Genomic DNA, 17,679 nt, shown 5'->3' on the forward strand with positions numbered 1-17,679 from the left:
GTTAGGAGAATCCACCACTCCAGCTCCAAACCCATGATATCTGGTCTCTATTATTTTTAATAAAGATAAGTTACTGTTACCACATCAGAAAGCTGGCAGTATCTAATAAAGCTGATAAATGCCAGCCATATGACCATGCAATGCCTCTCCTAAGTATACACCAAGAGACATGTACACAGATATTCATGGCAGCGTTGTCTAATAGCCCCAAATGTTCATCGACAATGGAATGAATGAAAAAACGGTGCTGTATTCATGCAATGGCAAATTATATAACAATGACAAAGAACCACCTACTAAACACAGGAATCAACTTGGATGATTTTCACAGACATACTATTGAAGTCTGACACAAAAATTCTATTAGTCTACCTTCTAGAACATGCTCTTCTGGTGACCACATGTATGCATTTCTCTGGCATATATATCTAGGAATAGAATCGCAGGGACATAGCTGTGGAGGCCTTGTAATGTGTCAACTAGCTAGGGCGACTACATTCCCAGAGTCCCTGTCATGAATGTTTCCAATTAGGGTAGCCACAGCAGACATTTTTGCACGAGGTCTGGAGGGTGGGACAAGCGCAGCAGCCGTGCTGGGTTTTCTGCACTTGGAAGGTCCGGGCAGGACCTTTGTGGCCCGTGCACACGTTGCTGATCTTTTGGCTCACTTCCCTGGTGTGGGCGAGCAGCTAGCCCTGCAACTGCTCCACCTTTCCCTAGATCCTTCTTCAGCTTCTCGGACTTGTGGGCCAGGTGTGTGTTTGGCTCCCTTGCAAAGGGTGCCAGCTTCTTTGCAGGAGACCCACGTCATCAAGATTGGAGACAGTGAGAACCAACACGAGTTCCAGTCCATCCTTTCTCTCCCCTACTTTGTAGCCATCTTCCCTTCCCAACTGCTTGACCTGCGGAAGCAGCAGCCTTACAGACTGTTGAACCAGTTCCCACGATTATGTGGAGTCAAACCTTCTGCTTCTCTGATTGAACCCTTGCTGATACAATTGCATAGACATATGTTTAATTTTATAAGAAACCGCCAAAGTTTCCGAAGAGGCTGTACTAGTTTACACCCCCGTCAGCAGAGTATGAGAATTCCATGAGCTTCTCCTGCTCACCAACGTAAACGTTAGCAATTAGCAGGCAGGGCAAGAGGCCACGAGTTTTCAGCCTCTGCTTGAGCCATGCTCTTGGGGAGGGCAATTTCACAATATCTGTCGAAATTCAAGTGCATCTGTCCTTTGACCTGGCAACCCCAGTTCTGGCATTTATCCTGCAGATTTACTTGCACGCAGTACTAATCATGAATGCATGAGGTTATGCCTTATTGTAATGTTGTAATTAACTGCAAGAGTGGAAACAAATGTCCCAGGAAGAGGAGCCTCTAGGGTCTGGCCCAGCCGCCGCCCTGGGGGAGGCTACTGCCTCTGGGGGGGTGACCCCAGCCACCAAACCTGCACCTGGGGCACTGCGCTCCACAAGTCCACCACAGGAGGCCCAGGCGAGGCTGCACAGACAAAATGTCGGTGAGCAGAAGTCTAGAGACCTGGCAGACCCTGGAGACGTGTGTGCAGGACGAGGGCTAATTGGGTGGGCAGGAGCTGCCTGCAGTTTTCCTGTCTATCATTTCAGGAAGTTGGGTGCACAGAGCTGGACTAAACACAATCCTTGGCTCGTGACACTCTGTCCCACGGGCCCACGCATGGCTCATCTGTGAACACCTGTGGCCGCTGCCTGCCCCAGACTGGGACAGACGCCTAACTCCCATCTGCTCGGGTGCTGTCGCATCTCCTGGGGAACCAGGGCCCTGGACTTCAGCCTTTCATTTCCTTTGCCCCGGTGGTAGACGGGTTCTAAAACAAGGCCCGATCGTCCCCACCTCCCGGTGTTCACACCCATGAACAGTCGTCCCTTCACCTGGGGGGACTGCACCCAGGGATTTGCTTCTAAAAAACCGAATAGGGCAAAGGTGGCGGATGTCACATCCGTGCTTACGATACACGACGTAACTTGCATCTAGTGAGCAGACTCCATTAACTAACACTGACAGGAAGGAAGCTGCCCACTGGGGGGCCACCTGGCAGGGAACTGAGGCCTACAAGGGGCTGACACCTGCCAGCAAGCAAGAGCCGGGCCACGGACCCTGTCCCAGCCCACCCTCCCGAGAGCCCAGTGCTGGCAGACACCGTGGAGCCTCCTGAGTGCCTGATGCAGGGGACCCACCAGCCAGGCCGAGTCCTGGCCTGGAGAACGAGGCCATCACGTGCGTCCTATGCACCTCGGCACTTGTGGTCGTTTGCGACACACGCTAGATAACGGACACACGTCCTGCCCATTCTTGCGCTCCTGCGGTGTTGTTGTGAACGTGCTGTACGGGGCTGCCGAGCACAGGAAGCTCATTTCCCCCAGGCAGAAGTGGGGTGGGTACCTGGGAGGGGCTGCAGAGTCAGGGGTGTGGGACCACAGCGTGACCGTGGCGGCCTGCGCAGGCTGGAGAGCCACGCTCCTCAGAACCTGGAGTCGGCCTGTGGGCAAGGGTGAGCGCGCCCTGCAGGGTGGGGTCAGGGGTCTGGCCGTGGCCAGAATAGCGGGCAGCGTGTGGCCACGGCGAGGGACAGCCTGAAGCCCAGCAGGGGCTGGGTTTGGACCCAGCTGGAGAACACTCTGAGTGCGGGCCGGAGGTCAGCCAGGTAGCACCCCTACCGAGAGCATCACCCTCCACGCCAGGGGCACAGAGAGGAGACGGGCACGGGCGGGAACAGACCACGCCTTTAATGGGGCAGCCCTGCCCCGCAGCCCCGGGCGCTCCGAAGGGGTCCCCGCTGGGCTCAGCCTGCAGCGGGCAGAGGCGCGGCCCGAGCCGTCCCACTCCTGGCTGAGCCCACCGCTCACCCCTTCCCCTCCAGCTGCTGGGGTCCCAGGGCAGGCAAGGGAACCCCTCGGCTGCAGACGGCAGCTTCCCCCCTGGCCGGGAGCACTGAGAGCTAGGCTGGGTGGGGACCCTGCTGTCCTGGGGGCTGGGTAGGGGCCCGGTTCTGGGGGCTCTGACCAGGCCGGGGGGCTGCCCCCGGGGGCCCAGCACGGGGAGTGCCAAGGCCAGGCCCCCAGGGTCGGGCAAGGCCTGGGGGTGCTTGCCGGGTCCCTGCAGGTGGCTTCCGGGCTCTGGTAAGCAGACTGTTCTCCTGACCCGGTGGAGTTGGGGAAGGGGGGCGGCTCAGTCACCCTGCCGGCCATCCCCCACCTCCACCCCCACCGCAGGGGAGGGGACTCGCCACCGGGGAGCTCGTGCCAGCGGCAGGCGCCCGCCCCTCCGTCCTTCCGCCGGTGGTGGCACCTGGGCTCGGGCGGTCCCCGCCCACCTCACCGATGCTTGCGCTCGGCCTGCTGGAGCCGCCGGGAGAGGTCGTCGATGCGCACGTTCTTGAGCTGCAGCAGGTGCTCCAGGCGCCTCACCTTCATCTGCAGGACCTGGCGGCCCGTGGGTCAAGCGTGCAGCCAGGGGAAGCCCCGCCCCCGGCCCCCGCCCGCGCCCCTCAGCGCCCTCACCTGCACGGTCTCCTGCGAGGCCAGCAGCTCCTGCTCCTTCTCAGCCATCTGCAGCACGAAGCTCGGGTCCCCCGGCGGCACCTGGCTGTACCCCGGGGCGCGGGCCGCGGGCTGCCTACCGCCCCTGCCGAGGGGCCACGGGGGGGGGGGCTTGGCCTAGAGGGCTCCACGCCCACCCTCCGCGCCCTGGGCCTTGCCCTCCACCTCGCCCCCCTCCTGCCCTCCCCGCCTCCCTGCCCCCCTGCCCTGGGGGGCAGCACCAGGGCAGGTGCGGTCAGGAACCCCCGCCACAGCAGCCCTTACTTGAGTGGCTCCGCCACCTGGGGGTCCGCGGCACCTTCCGCTCGGGCCTTCTGGGACAAACCTGAGTCAAGGCAAGTGGAGGCATGACCGTGCTGGAGGCCCCACCGGGCGACGGGAGCGAAGGGCGGGCGCTCAGCCAGGCTCCGTACCCACGTCCATGTAGCCGCTGCCATCCTGCGGGGCCAGCTCCTGAAAGCCGGGGTCCACCTTGAGCCCGGCGTCCATCCCCCAGGAGCCCCACGGCCCGTCCCCGGGTTCCCCCCCAAGGTGGGGTGTTAGGAGAAGCGGGCCGGGGGCACCTGCAACGAGCCCGAGCCCTGCTTGCGGCGCCTCTTCCTCTCCTCCAGGCGCTGCCGCAGCGGGATCAGCACCAGCTCCACCACGCCGGGCGCGCACTGCGCGATCCTGCGCATCACGTCCTCCGGCACCGAGAGGTTGAGCTTGTTCAGCACCTTCCTGGGGGCAGACACGGGGGGTGGCGGGCTGGGTCCTGGGGAACGAGGGGGTGAAGAGGAGAGGGGCCGCGGTGAGGGGCCCGACCCCCCGCTCCCTGCCCGTGGAGGGTCCCTGGATCTCGTTGAGAAGGGTCCTGTCTGCGCCCTCCCCACCTGCCGCCGGCTCGCCTCCATCTGGGCAGCAAGGCCACGGGGGGAGGAGCTGGGGTGACCCTTCTGCAGGGGCGCGACCTCCCCGGGAATCCGCGGAGGCGCTGAGAGTCCCGCCCCGCTCCCAGGTGCTCTGCTACCTATTCAGGTGCCCCCAGTTGCTGAGCTTCTGCTGGAGAGAGTTGGCGGGGACGTAGTTGTGCATCTCCACCATCTTGGGGAAGTAAAACTTGACGACCTCGGCAACCAGCACTGAGGGGTGGGGTGGGAGCAGACACGGTGGATTAGAGAGAAGGGTGGGGGGAGTGTGGGGCGTGGAACGGAGGGGCCGGGTGGGAAGGTGGGAAGGGGGACAGTGAGAGACAGGGAGGGCGTGTGGGGGGGGGGATGAGACCAGCCATGGCGGGCGGAGGGGGCAGCCCCCTCCCGTTAACCCGGGGCAGGGGCGCTGCGGTCCCTGGCCCTCTCCAGGGTCTGAGCCTCCTAGGGAGCCTTCAGGGCCAGCCTAGGTATCCTCGCAGCTGCGCGCATGCCGGCGCATGCACACACAACACCGGTCCCCAGGAGAGAGTCGCAGTCACAGAGAGCCATATAATACTGCATGTCTGGCACAGGCCACACGCACGCCCAGGCACACACAGGTGCACGCCAGAACGTGCACACACACACAACACAGAGATGCAGGCGTACACCTGCACCACGAGAGTCCCAGGAGACTGTCACCATGACACATGCCCACGCATGCACAAGCACACGGCCCTCCACTGGACACAGGGATGAGTGCTTTTGTCATTGAAATGCCAGAAGACAACTGCAGGCACACAAACACCCCCACAATCACACAATCACAAAGAGACGCGAAATGCCAGAAGACAACTGCAGGCACACATACACCCCCACAATCACACAACCACAAAGAGACGCATATGCACATAGACGTGTATCCCACGTACACATGCTCAGATCCCCTAAGACAGGTGCTGGAGCACACACAAGTACGCAGCACAAACAGATGCACAAATACGTACACAAGCACACATCTTAAGGTCCCAGGAAGGAGTCACAAACACATACACACCACGCACAGGTAGAACACAGATGCACAAAGAAAACACACAAAGCGCACGCCTGTGCGGATGAAGTTCCAGCCAACAGCCGGACGCCCTGCCCCCTGCCCCCAAAGCACAGAGGCAGTTGCACGTGTACACACAGGACCGAGCACACACACAGGGTGCACACCTCCGTCACTGAAGTCCCGGCACAGGTTTCGCTTGGGCCGCGAGAGAGGGATGCTGTCTACCCACAGGTACAGCTGGTGGAGCGCCTCCTCGTCCACGCTGCTCTCCATTGGCGCCCTGGCAAGCTGGGCCAAGCTGTTCCAGCCACAGCGTCCAGCCCCCGCCTCGCGACCCCTCAGATGCCTCCTGGTCGGCCACTGCCAGGGCCCAGACCCGCCTCTGTCTCTCCAATCCCCAGAGTCGAGTCCCAGCAGGGAGCGGCCATATTGTTTTCTGACACCATGGCAACCGGACGGCCTTGCCAGGGAGCAGAGGCTTCTGGGAATTGTAGTCACTCCCGCCATCTCCTTCCAGCTTTGAAGAGCTGGTTAGGGGTCCTCCCCCAGCAGACGTCACCCACGTTCCCGCCGCCTGCTGACCAGCCCCTGGCCAACGCTGCGACCTGCCCAAGGCCACATGCCCCCAGAATCTCTGGCAGCACCCCCAGGGCTGCAGGTCACCTCCTGGGCCCTTCAGCCGCCAGTCCCAAGAGAAGGCAGCCTCAGATCCCAGTGTTTGCGGGCTTCGTCTAGGGGACGGCTGCTAATAAACCGCTACCCATCCAGGCTTGGGACAGGCTGTGGGACAAGGTCTCCCAACCGGGCCCTTCCCCAAAGCTCCGTGCGCTTAGGCCCACGGCTCCCCCACTTCCAGCAGCATCTGGAGGTGACCCGGCTTCCAGGGGGGACCCAGGACTGGGGGAGCGCCTCAGCCACGCCGCCTCACTTGGGAAGGGGATGCTTCTCACCTCTGCCCCACGGGGTCCTGGGAAGCAGTGGTGCTCAGAGGCCCCGGGCCTGCCTGGGGCTGGGAAGGGCAGAGCTGAGACACGTGCACACCACTCGCCTCCCTCCAGAGGTCCCTCCAAAGAGGTCCCGGACAATGGAACTGACGTCAGGAGCCAGTTCCTTCTGGAAACAGCGCAGCCCGCTCAGGGCCAGCAGCACCGGAGCGCACCGAGGGCCAGGCTGGGCGGGGCTCGCGCTCGCACGGAACAGCTAGTGGCTCTGGGCACTGCCAGGGCTCTCTGGACTTTCCTTATTTACCTTCCAGGGCCTCTGAGCACAGCGCCTGGCACACAGCAAGGCCCGCTCGTGGTGACCTCAGGGCAGGCACCGGGGTGCCATGTTGGGGCACTGGAGGCGAGGGGCTCAGGGTGCACGGGCGCCGGGGAGGCCCCCGCTTCCCGCTCCCTTCCCGGCCTTCCTGCGCGGCTCAGGTCAGGGTGTGTGATGGGGAAGCACAGCTGCGCTCTGCAGTCATTTAGCTTCCCAGAGCGCCAAGGGTGGGCGTTCTCGTCCTAAATTCATACGCGGTGGTCTTGCCTCTATAGGAGGGACGGCATCCCAGGCAGGCCAGGGGCAAAAGATGGCGCAGGGGCCCCCTCCCCCAACATTCCTGGGTGGGGCGGGCGGTGGGGGTGGCGAGGCAAAACGCAGCGATCCCTGCCAGCCCAGGACAGGTGGGAAAACCGGTTTGGGGCCGGCTGGAGCTCCAGGTCTCCCTCCAGCGGGCAAGGCCTCACTCCCTAGGGGGTGAAGGCGCTGGCCTGTACTCACCTTTGGACGGGGCCCCTCTCCCTCTCCCCCACACAGGAAATTACCACGGCAACTTCAGCCTCTTGGGGTGCGGCCGGCCCCAGGAATGTCAGCCATTTTGCCCTCTCCTGTCACTGCCCCCAGGTGGCCACCAGGCTTGGGGCCTAGCAGTAAACCAAAGGGCGCCCCACGTGCCCTTCCAAACGCTGCCCTGGACCAAGGGGCTGCCCATACCCTGTCTGTCCTGTGGCCCCATTCCTGCCAGTGTGTGTGGTGTGACCTGGCCCCACAGGGCCCACCGGTCCCCGCCCCCCCAGCCCCCGGCAGCTCCTCTGAGGACTCCTCTCCCAGCCCCAGGTGCCCTGCACCCCGGCCAGCTGTGGCCGCCATCTCCACACTTGCTTCCACGCCCCGCCGGCTCAGGGGCCAAGGGGAACCTGGAAAGGTGTCCCCAAGACGCACGCAAGCCCAGACCAGGAAGGATCAGCCTCGGCTGTTAAAACGTTCACCCCGCAAAAGGGGGAAAGACAGATTTATTGAATTCAAGCTGGGAAAGGAGCAGCTGGCAGGCCCTCTGCCCAGGACGGGCCCTGCCGGAGAGGAAGGCCTGCGGCCTGCAACCGCCCACGCCGGGAGCGCCCGTTTTCACTCCCGAGAGGACCTCTTGGGAGCCCCCAATCCGGAGAGAAAGTCAAGGGCCAAAGTGACACGGACTGGGCCACAGAAAAGGACCGGGTTGGCAGGGACGCGGGCAGAGGCAGACTCAGGCGCCCGCGGTAGAGCTGTGCTTCTCAAGGCGGCCCTGGGTGGGGGGTGGGGGCTGCCAGCCTTGGGGAGCCCTTCCCAGAATGGCTTTGGGGTCCCCCCGCCGAGGACCTGGTATGGTCAGCGAGGGGACAGGCACTCTCCGGCCGGGAGCTTCCAGGCCCCGTCCCTGGCTGCCGCCGTGACCTAGTCCACTGGCGGCACGGTGTGGTAGCACCGAGGCTCCCCGCCCCGCGCCTGGCCCCCCAGGCCAGGCCCAGGCAGGGAGGGAAGAGACTCTGAGAGAGAGAGGCGACGGCAGGAGCGCGCTGACCTGGCACCGGCCACAAGGAGCCGGGCCACAGGGCTGGGGACGCGCCCCGAGGGGAGGTGCGGCTGTGCGGGTCCACTGCCCGCGGCCGGCCCGGGGCTCAGCTCGGATGGCCCAGGCCCCGCACGCCCGCCTGCCGGGCGTGGCTCTTCCTGGTCACGTGGACCAGGTCGTGTTCCAGGTGGAGGATGTGGCTCTGCACGCGGCCGTCGATGGGGAAGGAGGTCAGGTACCTCTTGACCATGGCGAAGTAGGCCATGGCCTCGCCGAAGCTGGGGACGGGCACCTCGTCGCTGTCCTCGTCGTCGTCCTCGTCGTCGTCGTCCTCCTCCTCCTCGCTGTCCGACTCGGAATCCTCCCCACCTTCCAGGAAGTGCAGGGTGGGGCACTGCGCCTCCTCCTGGGCCCCGTAGCCCCCAAAGCTGCCCCCGGCCTCCACCACCCCTGGCGCCCAGTCCTCGGCCTCCAGGCCCTCGGAGGAGCTCTCCTCCTCATCCTCCCCGTCCTCGTCGTCGTCGTCGTCGTCGTCGCTGTCCTCGACGTCGCCCTCCTCCTCCCCCTCCTCCCCCTCCCCCAGCTCCTCCCCCTCGCCCCCTTCCTCCTCTTCCTCTCCTTCCTCCTCCTCCTCCTCCTCCTCCCCTCCTTCCCCCTCCTCTTCCTCCTCCTCTTCTTCATCCTCCTCCTCCTCCTCTTCCTCCCCCTCGCTCTTGAGGGTGGCGGTGATGGCCGTGTCAGGGCCACCCCCGAAGCCGGCCTCCCGAAAGCAGGACGCGATGTCCGAGGGCTCGACGGCCTGCCAGGCGGCCGCCACGAAGTGCAGGGCCTCAGTGAGGCCCAGCTGCAGGCGGGCGCGGTCCTGGCCCTCCAGCGCGGCCATGGCCTTGAGCAGCACGGCCTGGCGGTAGTGGCCCTTCACCTGCTGGACCACGCCGCGCTCCAGAGGCTGCACGGCGCCCGACGGGAAGAAGGCCAGCTGCACGTGCCGCAGGCCGGAGGTGTCCAGGGACTGGGCAGACAGGTGGCCAGCCAGCAGCAGGACGCGGCGTGACTCGGCGGCCATGCGCGAGTCCAGGGCCTTCAGGTACTTGGCCAGCGCCTGGGTGGTGACCCCTCCCTTGGAGTTGGCCGTGTAGTCGCAGGGCAGGCCCGCCTGGCCCGCGCGGGGCTTGGCCGACTTGCCGGCCACCAGCGGGGGCAGCTTCTCGCTGCCGTCGGCGTTGGCGCACAGTAGGACGCTCAGGCGCTGGGTGCCCCTGCGCGCGCGCGCGTCGCCGCCGCACAGCCCCGCGGCCTGCTCGGGCAGGAAGTCGTACCACAGGCTGGTCTCGGTGGCGCTGAACACGTCCTGCGACGCGTAGCCCTCGGCCACCGACGGCGGCTGCTCGTCCCGGGCGCGCCGGCCCGCGCCACCGCCGCCGCCGCCGCCGCCGCCGCCCTCCGAGGGCACCGAGGCCGGGCTGGCGGGCGCCGCCGGGGGCCGGGCGGCCGCGCCGCGCGCCCGGGCGCGGGCCACGCCGCTGCAGGACACCACGCCGTGGCGCCGGCGGAAGCGGTCCAGCCAGCCGTTGGAGGCGGTGAAGTCCTCCATGCCCAGCTCCTCGGCGATGCGCAGCGCCTTCTCCTTGAGGATGATGCCCTTGACCGGCAGGCCGGCGGCGCGGATCTGCTGGAACCAGGCCACCAGCAGCCCCTCGAGCTTGTCGTAGGGCGACAGCTTGTTGGTCTTGCGGCAGGTGGAGGCCACGCCGTACTTGCGCTCCGACGCCAGGATGGCGCGCTTGTTCTTGAGGATGGTGCTCAGCGTGGACGGCGGGATGTTGAAGCGCCGCGCGATCTCGCCCTTGCGCAGGTCCGGGTTCTCCTCCACCTCCTGGATGATCCGCGACTTCTCCCGGAACGTCAGCTGCCGCCGCTTGGGGCCCATCCCGGCGCGCCCCCCGCCCCGGGGCCCGGCGCCGCCGCCGCCGCCGCCCCGGGGCGGGGGGCCCGGGCCCGCGGCGGGGGGCGCCCGGCGGCCGCTCCCGCGCGCCCCGCCCGAGACAAAGCGGCTCGCGGGGCGGCGGGCGGCGCGAAGACCCGGCCGGGCCGGGGGCACCTGCGGGGCGCGCGACGCCGGGGGCGGGCGGCGGGCGGCGGGCGCGGGCGGCGGGCGGCGCGGGCGCGGAGGCAGGAAGTGCCGCGGCGCGGGGCGCGGGGCGCGCGGCGGGCGGGGCGAGCGGGCCGAGCGGGATCTCGCGGGAAGCGCGGGGACGCCGGGCGCCGCCTCCCGCCCTGCGCGCCCCGCCCCGGGCCGGCCGCCGGAGGGCGCTGCGGGCCGCGGCGCGGGGCGGGCGCGGGGCTCCGGGGAGGCCCTTCCGCGCGCCCCGGGGAGGCCGGCCCTTCCGCGCGCCCCCACGCCGGGCCCGGGCCCCTCCGCGCCGCCCCTCCCGGCGCCTCTGGGCGCAGGCGGCTGTGCGCTCTCGGCTGCGGGCGTAACGCGGCCCCGGCTGCGCGGCCTGTGCGCTCGTCCCGCGCTCTCCCCGGCTCCGGGGTGGAGGATGCTGCCGAGGGGGAAGGCTTTCGCCAGCCTGGTTTTTAATGTTGGAGGAGGCGCCAGTTAATGGATGCCTGGGCATCCGTGGGACCCTATCGTTAGACTTTGGGGCTATTTGTATAAGCCACGCTACAGTTTTAAATTTATTTGGGGATCTTTTCAACGACATTTTAAAATCTCTGGTGATCCCACCCTGCGGAGGTAAACGCTGATCCCGTTGTGCTGCGTTACTTTCTGGGGGTCCGCGTGTAAATATATGACGTGTTCTCACCTTCGGAAATACCGTCGTGTAGACTCCTACGCGTACGCACACAAATCCCTGAAATCTCCTTCTCCTGCACCAAACGCTGGCAAATGGGAAATTTTTTAAATCAATTTTATTGATAAATATCAATAAAGCATACAATTCATCAAAGCATACAATCAATGGTATTTGGTATAATCACACACAAAGGATACATTTTTAAAACAACGAATCTGTACGCACATGTCCACGGCAGCCCCGTGGCCGAGGGCTGCGCCTGGCAGGACGCGCTCAGCGCACGAGACCGGCCGGTGGTGCCGCTTCCTGCCCCAGCGGCCGCGCTGTGCGCCCCGCATCTGCCAAAGGGCGGAAGCAGCCGCGTCCATGGCAGAGGAGGGGAAAAGCAAAATGGGGTCTGCACAGGAAGGAGCATTATTCAGCCATGAAAAGGAATGGAGCTCTGGTACCTGTGGCAATATGAAGGAAGCTTGAGGACGTCCCGTTGAGTGAAATAAGCCAGGCACAAAAGGACAAATATCGCATGATTCCACTTCTACAGAAATAACTAGAATAAGCAAATTTATTTCAGCAAATACAATTCATCCGAAGTGTACAATCAATAAATCAAAAGCATTTGGTATAATCACATAGTTCTGCATTCATCACTTAAATCATTATGAGCATTTTCATTATTTCGATGCGTTGTTTTTTTGTTCCGCCCCCCCTTGCGTCTTGCTTGCTGTCTGTTCTCTGTGTCCATTCGCTGTGCATTCTTCGTGTCTGCTTGTCTCCCTTTGTTGCGTCATCTTGTTGCGCCAGCTCTGGACCAGCTCAGGCCCTCAGCTCTCCATGGGCGCAGGCATCCTGCCTTCACCAGGGGGCCCCGGGACGTGAACCCAGGGCCTCCCGTATGGCAGACGGGAGCCCAGGCGACTGAGCCACAGCCGCTTCCTTCTATGCATTTTGTGGATTCACTTCAGGTCAAAGTTCCAGCACAGTGAATAAAGGAACTGTATTGCCAACAAGGATATTTAATTTGTGGTGGAAGCCTCCAAGAAATGCACTGTTTACTCATCAGTGAGGACCCCAAGGGGGGACAGCGGAGGTGACTGGGTTGGGTTCATTGTGTAATAATCTCTGCCTTATGTGTATGTATTTCTGTTACGTTGTATTAACAAGAGAAATACTCACATTTCCTGAAAATTTACCTGGTAAAATCTAAAAATAATAAACAAAAAATAGACAAACAAGAAAAGTCTTTACCTCTTGATCTCCCTGTGCTTCCCCTGCTGTGCATACCTTCTATTTCTGGTGATTCTTGCACAATTATTTATTTATTGAGCCATTTTATTGAGATATATTCATACACCATACGATCTATCCGAAGTGTATAATCAGTGGCTTTTAGTATAACCATAATGTTGTTGTGCATTCACACAAAAATTTTAGAACAATTTCATTACTGCAAAAAGAAAAACTCCACACCCCTTAGCAGTCCTTCCCCAGCCCTACCTAACCACCAATCTATTTTCATCTTTATAAGTTGATTTATATTTACATTTCAATATGCAAATTTACAGAGACAAAATAGATTACAGGGTGGCAGAGGCCAGGGTTGGGGTGCAGCCTGGAGAGTTCATGTTTAGTGGGTGCAGGTTTCCCCTTGGGGTGATGGGAACGTGTTTGTAATGGGTGGCAGCACTGGTCACATAACATTGAAAATGTAATTCACACCACTGACTTTGATGCTTGAAAGCGGTTAGCATGAGGAATGTTTTGTTAAGCGTATGTCACCATGATGACAGTAAACAAGCAATGAATGCGTTGCAGGATTTTTAAAAATAGAGTCGCATGAAGAGGAACACAACAGCAGGCGGGGGAAGGCTGTGACGCCGGGGACAGGCACAGGAGCTGGACGAGGCGCCAAGCAAGTGGGTGTGGACAAGGAAGAAAAGGGGGCCAAGGCGGGGCTCAGGAAAAGACGGGCAGGTAGCTCCCCAGGAGGGCCAGGCCGGTGTGGGTGCTGAAAGCCAGGGGCAGGGAGCACTTCCCTCAGGCGAAGCATCTTTCCACGTACTGGGAGGCCATCTGGCGCCCATGAACTTTCCAGTCATGTCTTTTGCACATTTTCTCTTGTGTTTCTTTTTCTCAACTTTTAGGAGCTCTTCATAGGCTCTGCATATAAAGCCTTTATTAAGTTTTGCGAATGTTTTCTCTCTGTCTGCCACATGTCCTTTAACTTGGCGTAGGGAATCTTCTGGCTATGAGACATTTGTAGTCTTCAACAAGGCGTCTGGGTTCTGTGTCTCCTTCGAGAGACCCTCCCCACCCCTGAGAGCTAGCCAGGGTCCAGAAGGAAACAGGAGACTTTTTCCTGGGCCCGTGGGTTTGCTCCACCTGGCTGAGGCCTCTTTCCCGAAAGCTTCAGGAAACCGTGTCTGTTTTGCAAGTTTTATCGTTTGCACCTATGACCCTCCTGTGTATCCTGGCTGATAGTCAGTGGGTGTTTGGGTGGGCTCTTCTTTCCTCCCTCCCTCTCTTCCTCTCTCCCTCCCTTGCTTCCCTTGTTTAAACACCTTTGGTTCCACCACTCGGAGAATACCTTTGCAGAATATTTTTCTATGCATATTGGCTTTATTTTTACTTATTTATTATTTGTTTATCCCCCAGCCTGTTGTATTTTTGTGCTCTCTCTCTGCTCTCTGTGTCCACTCGCCATGCATTCTCTCTGCCTGCTTATCGTCTCCTCTCGTCTTCTCTTTTTCAGGCGGCACAGGAACCAGTCCTGGGACCTTCAATGTGGGAGAGACAAAATCTCTTTAGCCACCTCAGCTCCCTGGTTCCCTGTGTCTCCCATTGTCCCTCCTCTGTGTCTCCTTTGTTGCGTCATCTTGTTGCACCAGCTCTCCATGCAGGCCAGCTCTTTGCGTGGGCCAGCTCTCTGCGCTGGCCAGCTCTTTCACCAGGAGGCCTGGGAATCAAACCCTGGACCTCCTATATGGTAGGCAGGAGCCCAATCACTTGAGCCACTTCCCCTTCCCAACACATATTGATTTTAATGGGATCACACTCAGCATACTATTTTGTAGTCCACACTGTGAACATCTTTTCATGTCAATAAATATTCACATCAGTGGGTTTCAAACTTCTTTTTCTCTAGGAATTCTTTGTTACAATTGAGGAGCCCAATGTGTGCTTGATCCAATGATCAGTTATTTGTTGAGCCCCTGCCAGGTGCCAGGCATGCCCCCTGCACTGCCCATTATCTTTAAAGGCTGCAGTGTTGCAGAGTTTAGATGCCCTGCCCCTCTGCAGCTGCTCCCCTACTGATGGCCCCCAGCGAGGTCCCCATGTTTCCTTGTTATTAATATTTACTAGTTATATTTGTATCCATATATATACTTACTAATGTAATTTATAGACTATAGTTAACATTGTAATATTTTTGTAGCAAAAGCAAAGAAGGTACTGGTTTTTAAAAACCTTTTCTTTTTTAAAAATACATAGATCATACAAAATGTTACATTAAAAAATATAAGAGGTTCTGGGAAGTGGCTGGGCTCAATGGATTGGGCTCCCGTCTACCATATGGGAGGCCCTGGGTTCATGTCCCAGGACCTCCTTGTGAAGGCAGGCTCACCCACATGTGCAGAGAGCTGATGGCCCGTGCCCACAGAGAGCTGGAGCAGCAAGATGACCCAACAAAGGGAGACTCAACTCTGTCCTTTGCCATGCCTTTTCTCTGTGAGTCCTCACCCACCAAGGGGTGGGGACACAACACCCTAACCATAAATCAATCATGCCCAGGTACAGACCAGATTACAAACATAATCCAGTATGTATTTTTGGAATTCATAACCATATCAGACTGCTATACTCCAACCTCTGAATTCCAAAAAGATGTTACAATATTCGAAAAGAACCTTAAATCAGTAACAATGCAAGTACTAAATCATATCACAATCAATTTTAAGAAATAGTTTATCTTGGGGCAAAGTCCAGTCTTGCTATAGACCTCTGAAACTGACAAAACAATTTATGTTTCCAATATACAAGTGGACAGACAAAGGATAAACATTTTCTTACAATAAGGAGAAATTGGGAGGGAAACATGAGTCATGAGTCATGAGTCCTCTACAGTTCAGTACACTTGCAGAGCGTCCTCCATTTGATTTCAGTCTGAGAGTCATTCCTAAGACAATGGTTTTTTTCTCCTTGGGGCCTTATGGGAACCCACCCTTTCCACAGGCTTGCCCAGTGGCCATGTTCTTGGTTCCATTCTCATCAAGCATCTGGGTGTGGCCCAAGCTCCAGACCTCTCCCTCCAAGACTGTTGGGGTGATTGCCACACCTTACCCAATCTTTGGGTTAGAGTCTTAACCCCCCCCTTGTACAGTGATATGAAGACAACATTCCCCCTAACCTTTAGCAAACAGGCTCAATCCTCTCAGAGCAACAAGTTGCCTTCCCTAACCTTTGGGGGACAGGTCCACCCCTCTCATACCTGTGGGGTGCTGACCTTAACTGCCCTAATCATTGGGAAATGTGCTCCACCTTCTCCGTACCCTGGGGCAGCCAAACTCTCCCAGAACACGGGACAGGAACATCCACCCTCTTCAACTGCTGGGGCAAACTCACCCTCTCTGTACACATGGGTGGGGTTCCTCTCTTGGCCCAAGGTGATGTCCTAATTCCAGATCTCAGCTTCCATGGTTTTCCTCTTAAAGCTGTTTCTTCTTCAATTTCTCCTTTCCATGTCCTTTTTATTCCAGGCTGACAGTGGTTTTCTTCATACAGCTCTCTCAAAAACCTTGTTGGTTTAGCATGCAGGAAGCAAGGGTCCAAGCCATCAGACAGTAAGACTCTCCAGAAGTCTTTCCTAGATAACTGCATCTTCAATCTTGATTTACCAGTTCCAAGTTTAGTTATAGGCCTCCAATGCGGCTCTTTCATCTGGGAACTTGAGGCTTGGAATTTCAAAAATCAGTTTCTGTTTTCTTTGTGCCTGACAGTTCAGTGTATCTCTCTCGTCTAGCATTTTGCTAAAAGCTGCAAGGAGAAGCCAAGCTACATTCTCCAGGTTTACTTTGGAAATTTCTTCAGCTAAATGTCCAGGCTCACCATTTTCAAATTCTACCTTCCATAAAATACCAGGAGTTAATCTTGCTAAGTTCTCTGCAACTTTAAAACACAGATCACCTTTTCTCCAGTTTAAAATAATAGTTTCATCATTTACTTCTAAGGCATCACGAAAAGTCTCTTTAGCATCCAAATTGCTATCAACAGTCTCTTTAAAACACTATAGACTGTTTCCATCAAAGATCTCACAATTCCTCCAAAAAATATCCCTTACCCATCTATAAAACCATTCCAGCATTTCAGTAATTGCAAAAGCACTTCCCCACTCCTCAATATCAAATTCTGTAGTAGTCAGCCAAAGGGGAGCTAATGCAAAATACCAGAAATCAGTTGGTTTTTATAAAGGGTATTTATTTGGGGTAGGAGCCTACACATACCGGGCCATAAAACATAAATTACTTCCCTCATCAAAGTCTATTTTCATTTGTTGGAGCAAGATGGCTGCCAATGTCTGTGAGGGTTCAGATTTCCTAGATTGCTCCCTTCCAGGGTCTTGCTTCTCTCTGGGTTCAGGGTTCCTCTCTTCCTGGGGCTGGCTTCTCTTCCCTCTATGAGCTTACTTCCGTGGCTCCAGCTTAAGACTTCAGTATCAAACTCCAGCTCCAGAACTCCAACATCTGAAACCTTCAGCTCTGTCCTTTGCCGGCCTTTAATCTGTGAGCCCCACCCCTTGGTGGGTGGGGACTCAATGCCCTAATCATAACTCAATCATGCCCAGGTACAGATCAGATTACAAACATAATCCAACATATGTTTTGGAATTCATAACCATATCAAACTGCTATAGATAGCAATGTCCACTCCACCTCTAAATCGAGAGGGGGCTTAGATCCCACATGGCTGATGGATGGAATTCTCCTGCTTTCAGTTGTAGACTCTCTCGGTTCCCTGGTGTGGTGGTTGACCATCCTCAGCTCCCTTTTAGCTAATCTGGGTAAGTCCAACGAACCGGAGAGTAGGTGTTACAACTCTGCTGAGGCTCAGGGCCCAACTGGCAGGTGGACAGGCCAGAGATTCAAGTCTCCTGAGCATACACCAACCCCAGCGCCAACCACTGGTTCAGTAAAAGTGACAGAAGAGGCAGCATAGAGAGGTCATACCTGAGTCCCTCTCCATCACACTCAGGAGCACAAATTTCAAAGTCGGACCCACTGGCAAGGCCCTGACTCCCAAGCCAGATCCCAGTAAAGTCACATAGAGAATAGAGGGAACTCCCAAAGGTACTGAATTAACACTAAAGATAAAAAAATAAGAATATGGGATTTGGTTTTGTGAGCTTTGAATACGATTAAGCACTTTTTTCTTCATTTTTTTCATTAACGAGGAGAGCTTGACTATTTAACTGATCTGTGTTCGTCTGTGCACCTTTCAGAACACTAGAGGAACTAGTTGTTGGAATTAGATGAGCTAGCCGTGCTGACACAG

General features: G+C 58.3%; 2 protein-coding genes across 6 annotated transcripts; both read right to left on the bottom strand.

Annotated features, from left to right (window-relative positions):
* Nucleotides 1-230: 230 nt before the first annotated feature.
* SPEF1 (sperm flagellar 1) lies at nucleotides 231-6,562 on the bottom strand. Of its 5 annotated transcripts, none has more exons than XM_058287485.2 (8): nucleotides 5,688-6,158; nucleotides 4,589-4,700; nucleotides 4,143-4,299; nucleotides 3,993-4,032; nucleotides 3,844-3,904; nucleotides 3,541-3,664; nucleotides 3,359-3,462; nucleotides 231-3,176 (listed from the first exon to the last, which is right to left on the bottom strand). In XM_058287485.2, exons 1-8 carry the CDS (start codon nucleotides 6,028-6,030, stop codon nucleotides 2,441-2,443), a joined length of 1,677 nt encoding a protein of 558 aa, XP_058143468.1. In that variant the 5' UTR covers nucleotides 6,031-6,158; the 3' UTR covers nucleotides 231-2,440. The 5 variants fall into 5 exon arrangements, with proteins under 5 accessions (XP_058143468.1, XP_071067619.1, XP_058143469.1 ...); XM_071211518.1 differs by lacking the exon at nucleotides 5,688-6,158 and adding an exon at nucleotides 6,474-6,562 and having other exon boundaries at nucleotides 2,341-3,176; XM_058287486.2 differs by having other exon boundaries at nucleotides 2,341-3,176; nucleotides 3,359-3,453; nucleotides 5,688-6,160.
* A 1,728-nt stretch (nucleotides 6,563-8,290) lies between these two features.
* On the bottom strand, nucleotides 8,291-10,306 carry CENPB (centromere protein B). Its single transcript, XM_004463806.3, has one exon. It carries the CDS (start codon nucleotides 10,260-10,262, stop codon nucleotides 8,439-8,441), a length of 1,824 nt encoding a protein of 607 aa, XP_004463863.2. The 5' UTR covers nucleotides 10,263-10,306; the 3' UTR covers nucleotides 8,291-8,438.
* Nucleotides 10,307-17,679: the final 7,373 nt, after the last annotated feature.

The sequence above is a fragment of the Dasypus novemcinctus genome, chromosome 24 (genome assembly GCF_030445035.2).
Source record: "Dasypus novemcinctus isolate mDasNov1 chromosome 24, mDasNov1.1.hap2, whole genome shotgun sequence".
In the NCBI taxonomy this organism is placed as follows: Eukaryota; Metazoa; Chordata; class Mammalia; order Cingulata; family Dasypodidae; genus Dasypus; species Dasypus novemcinctus.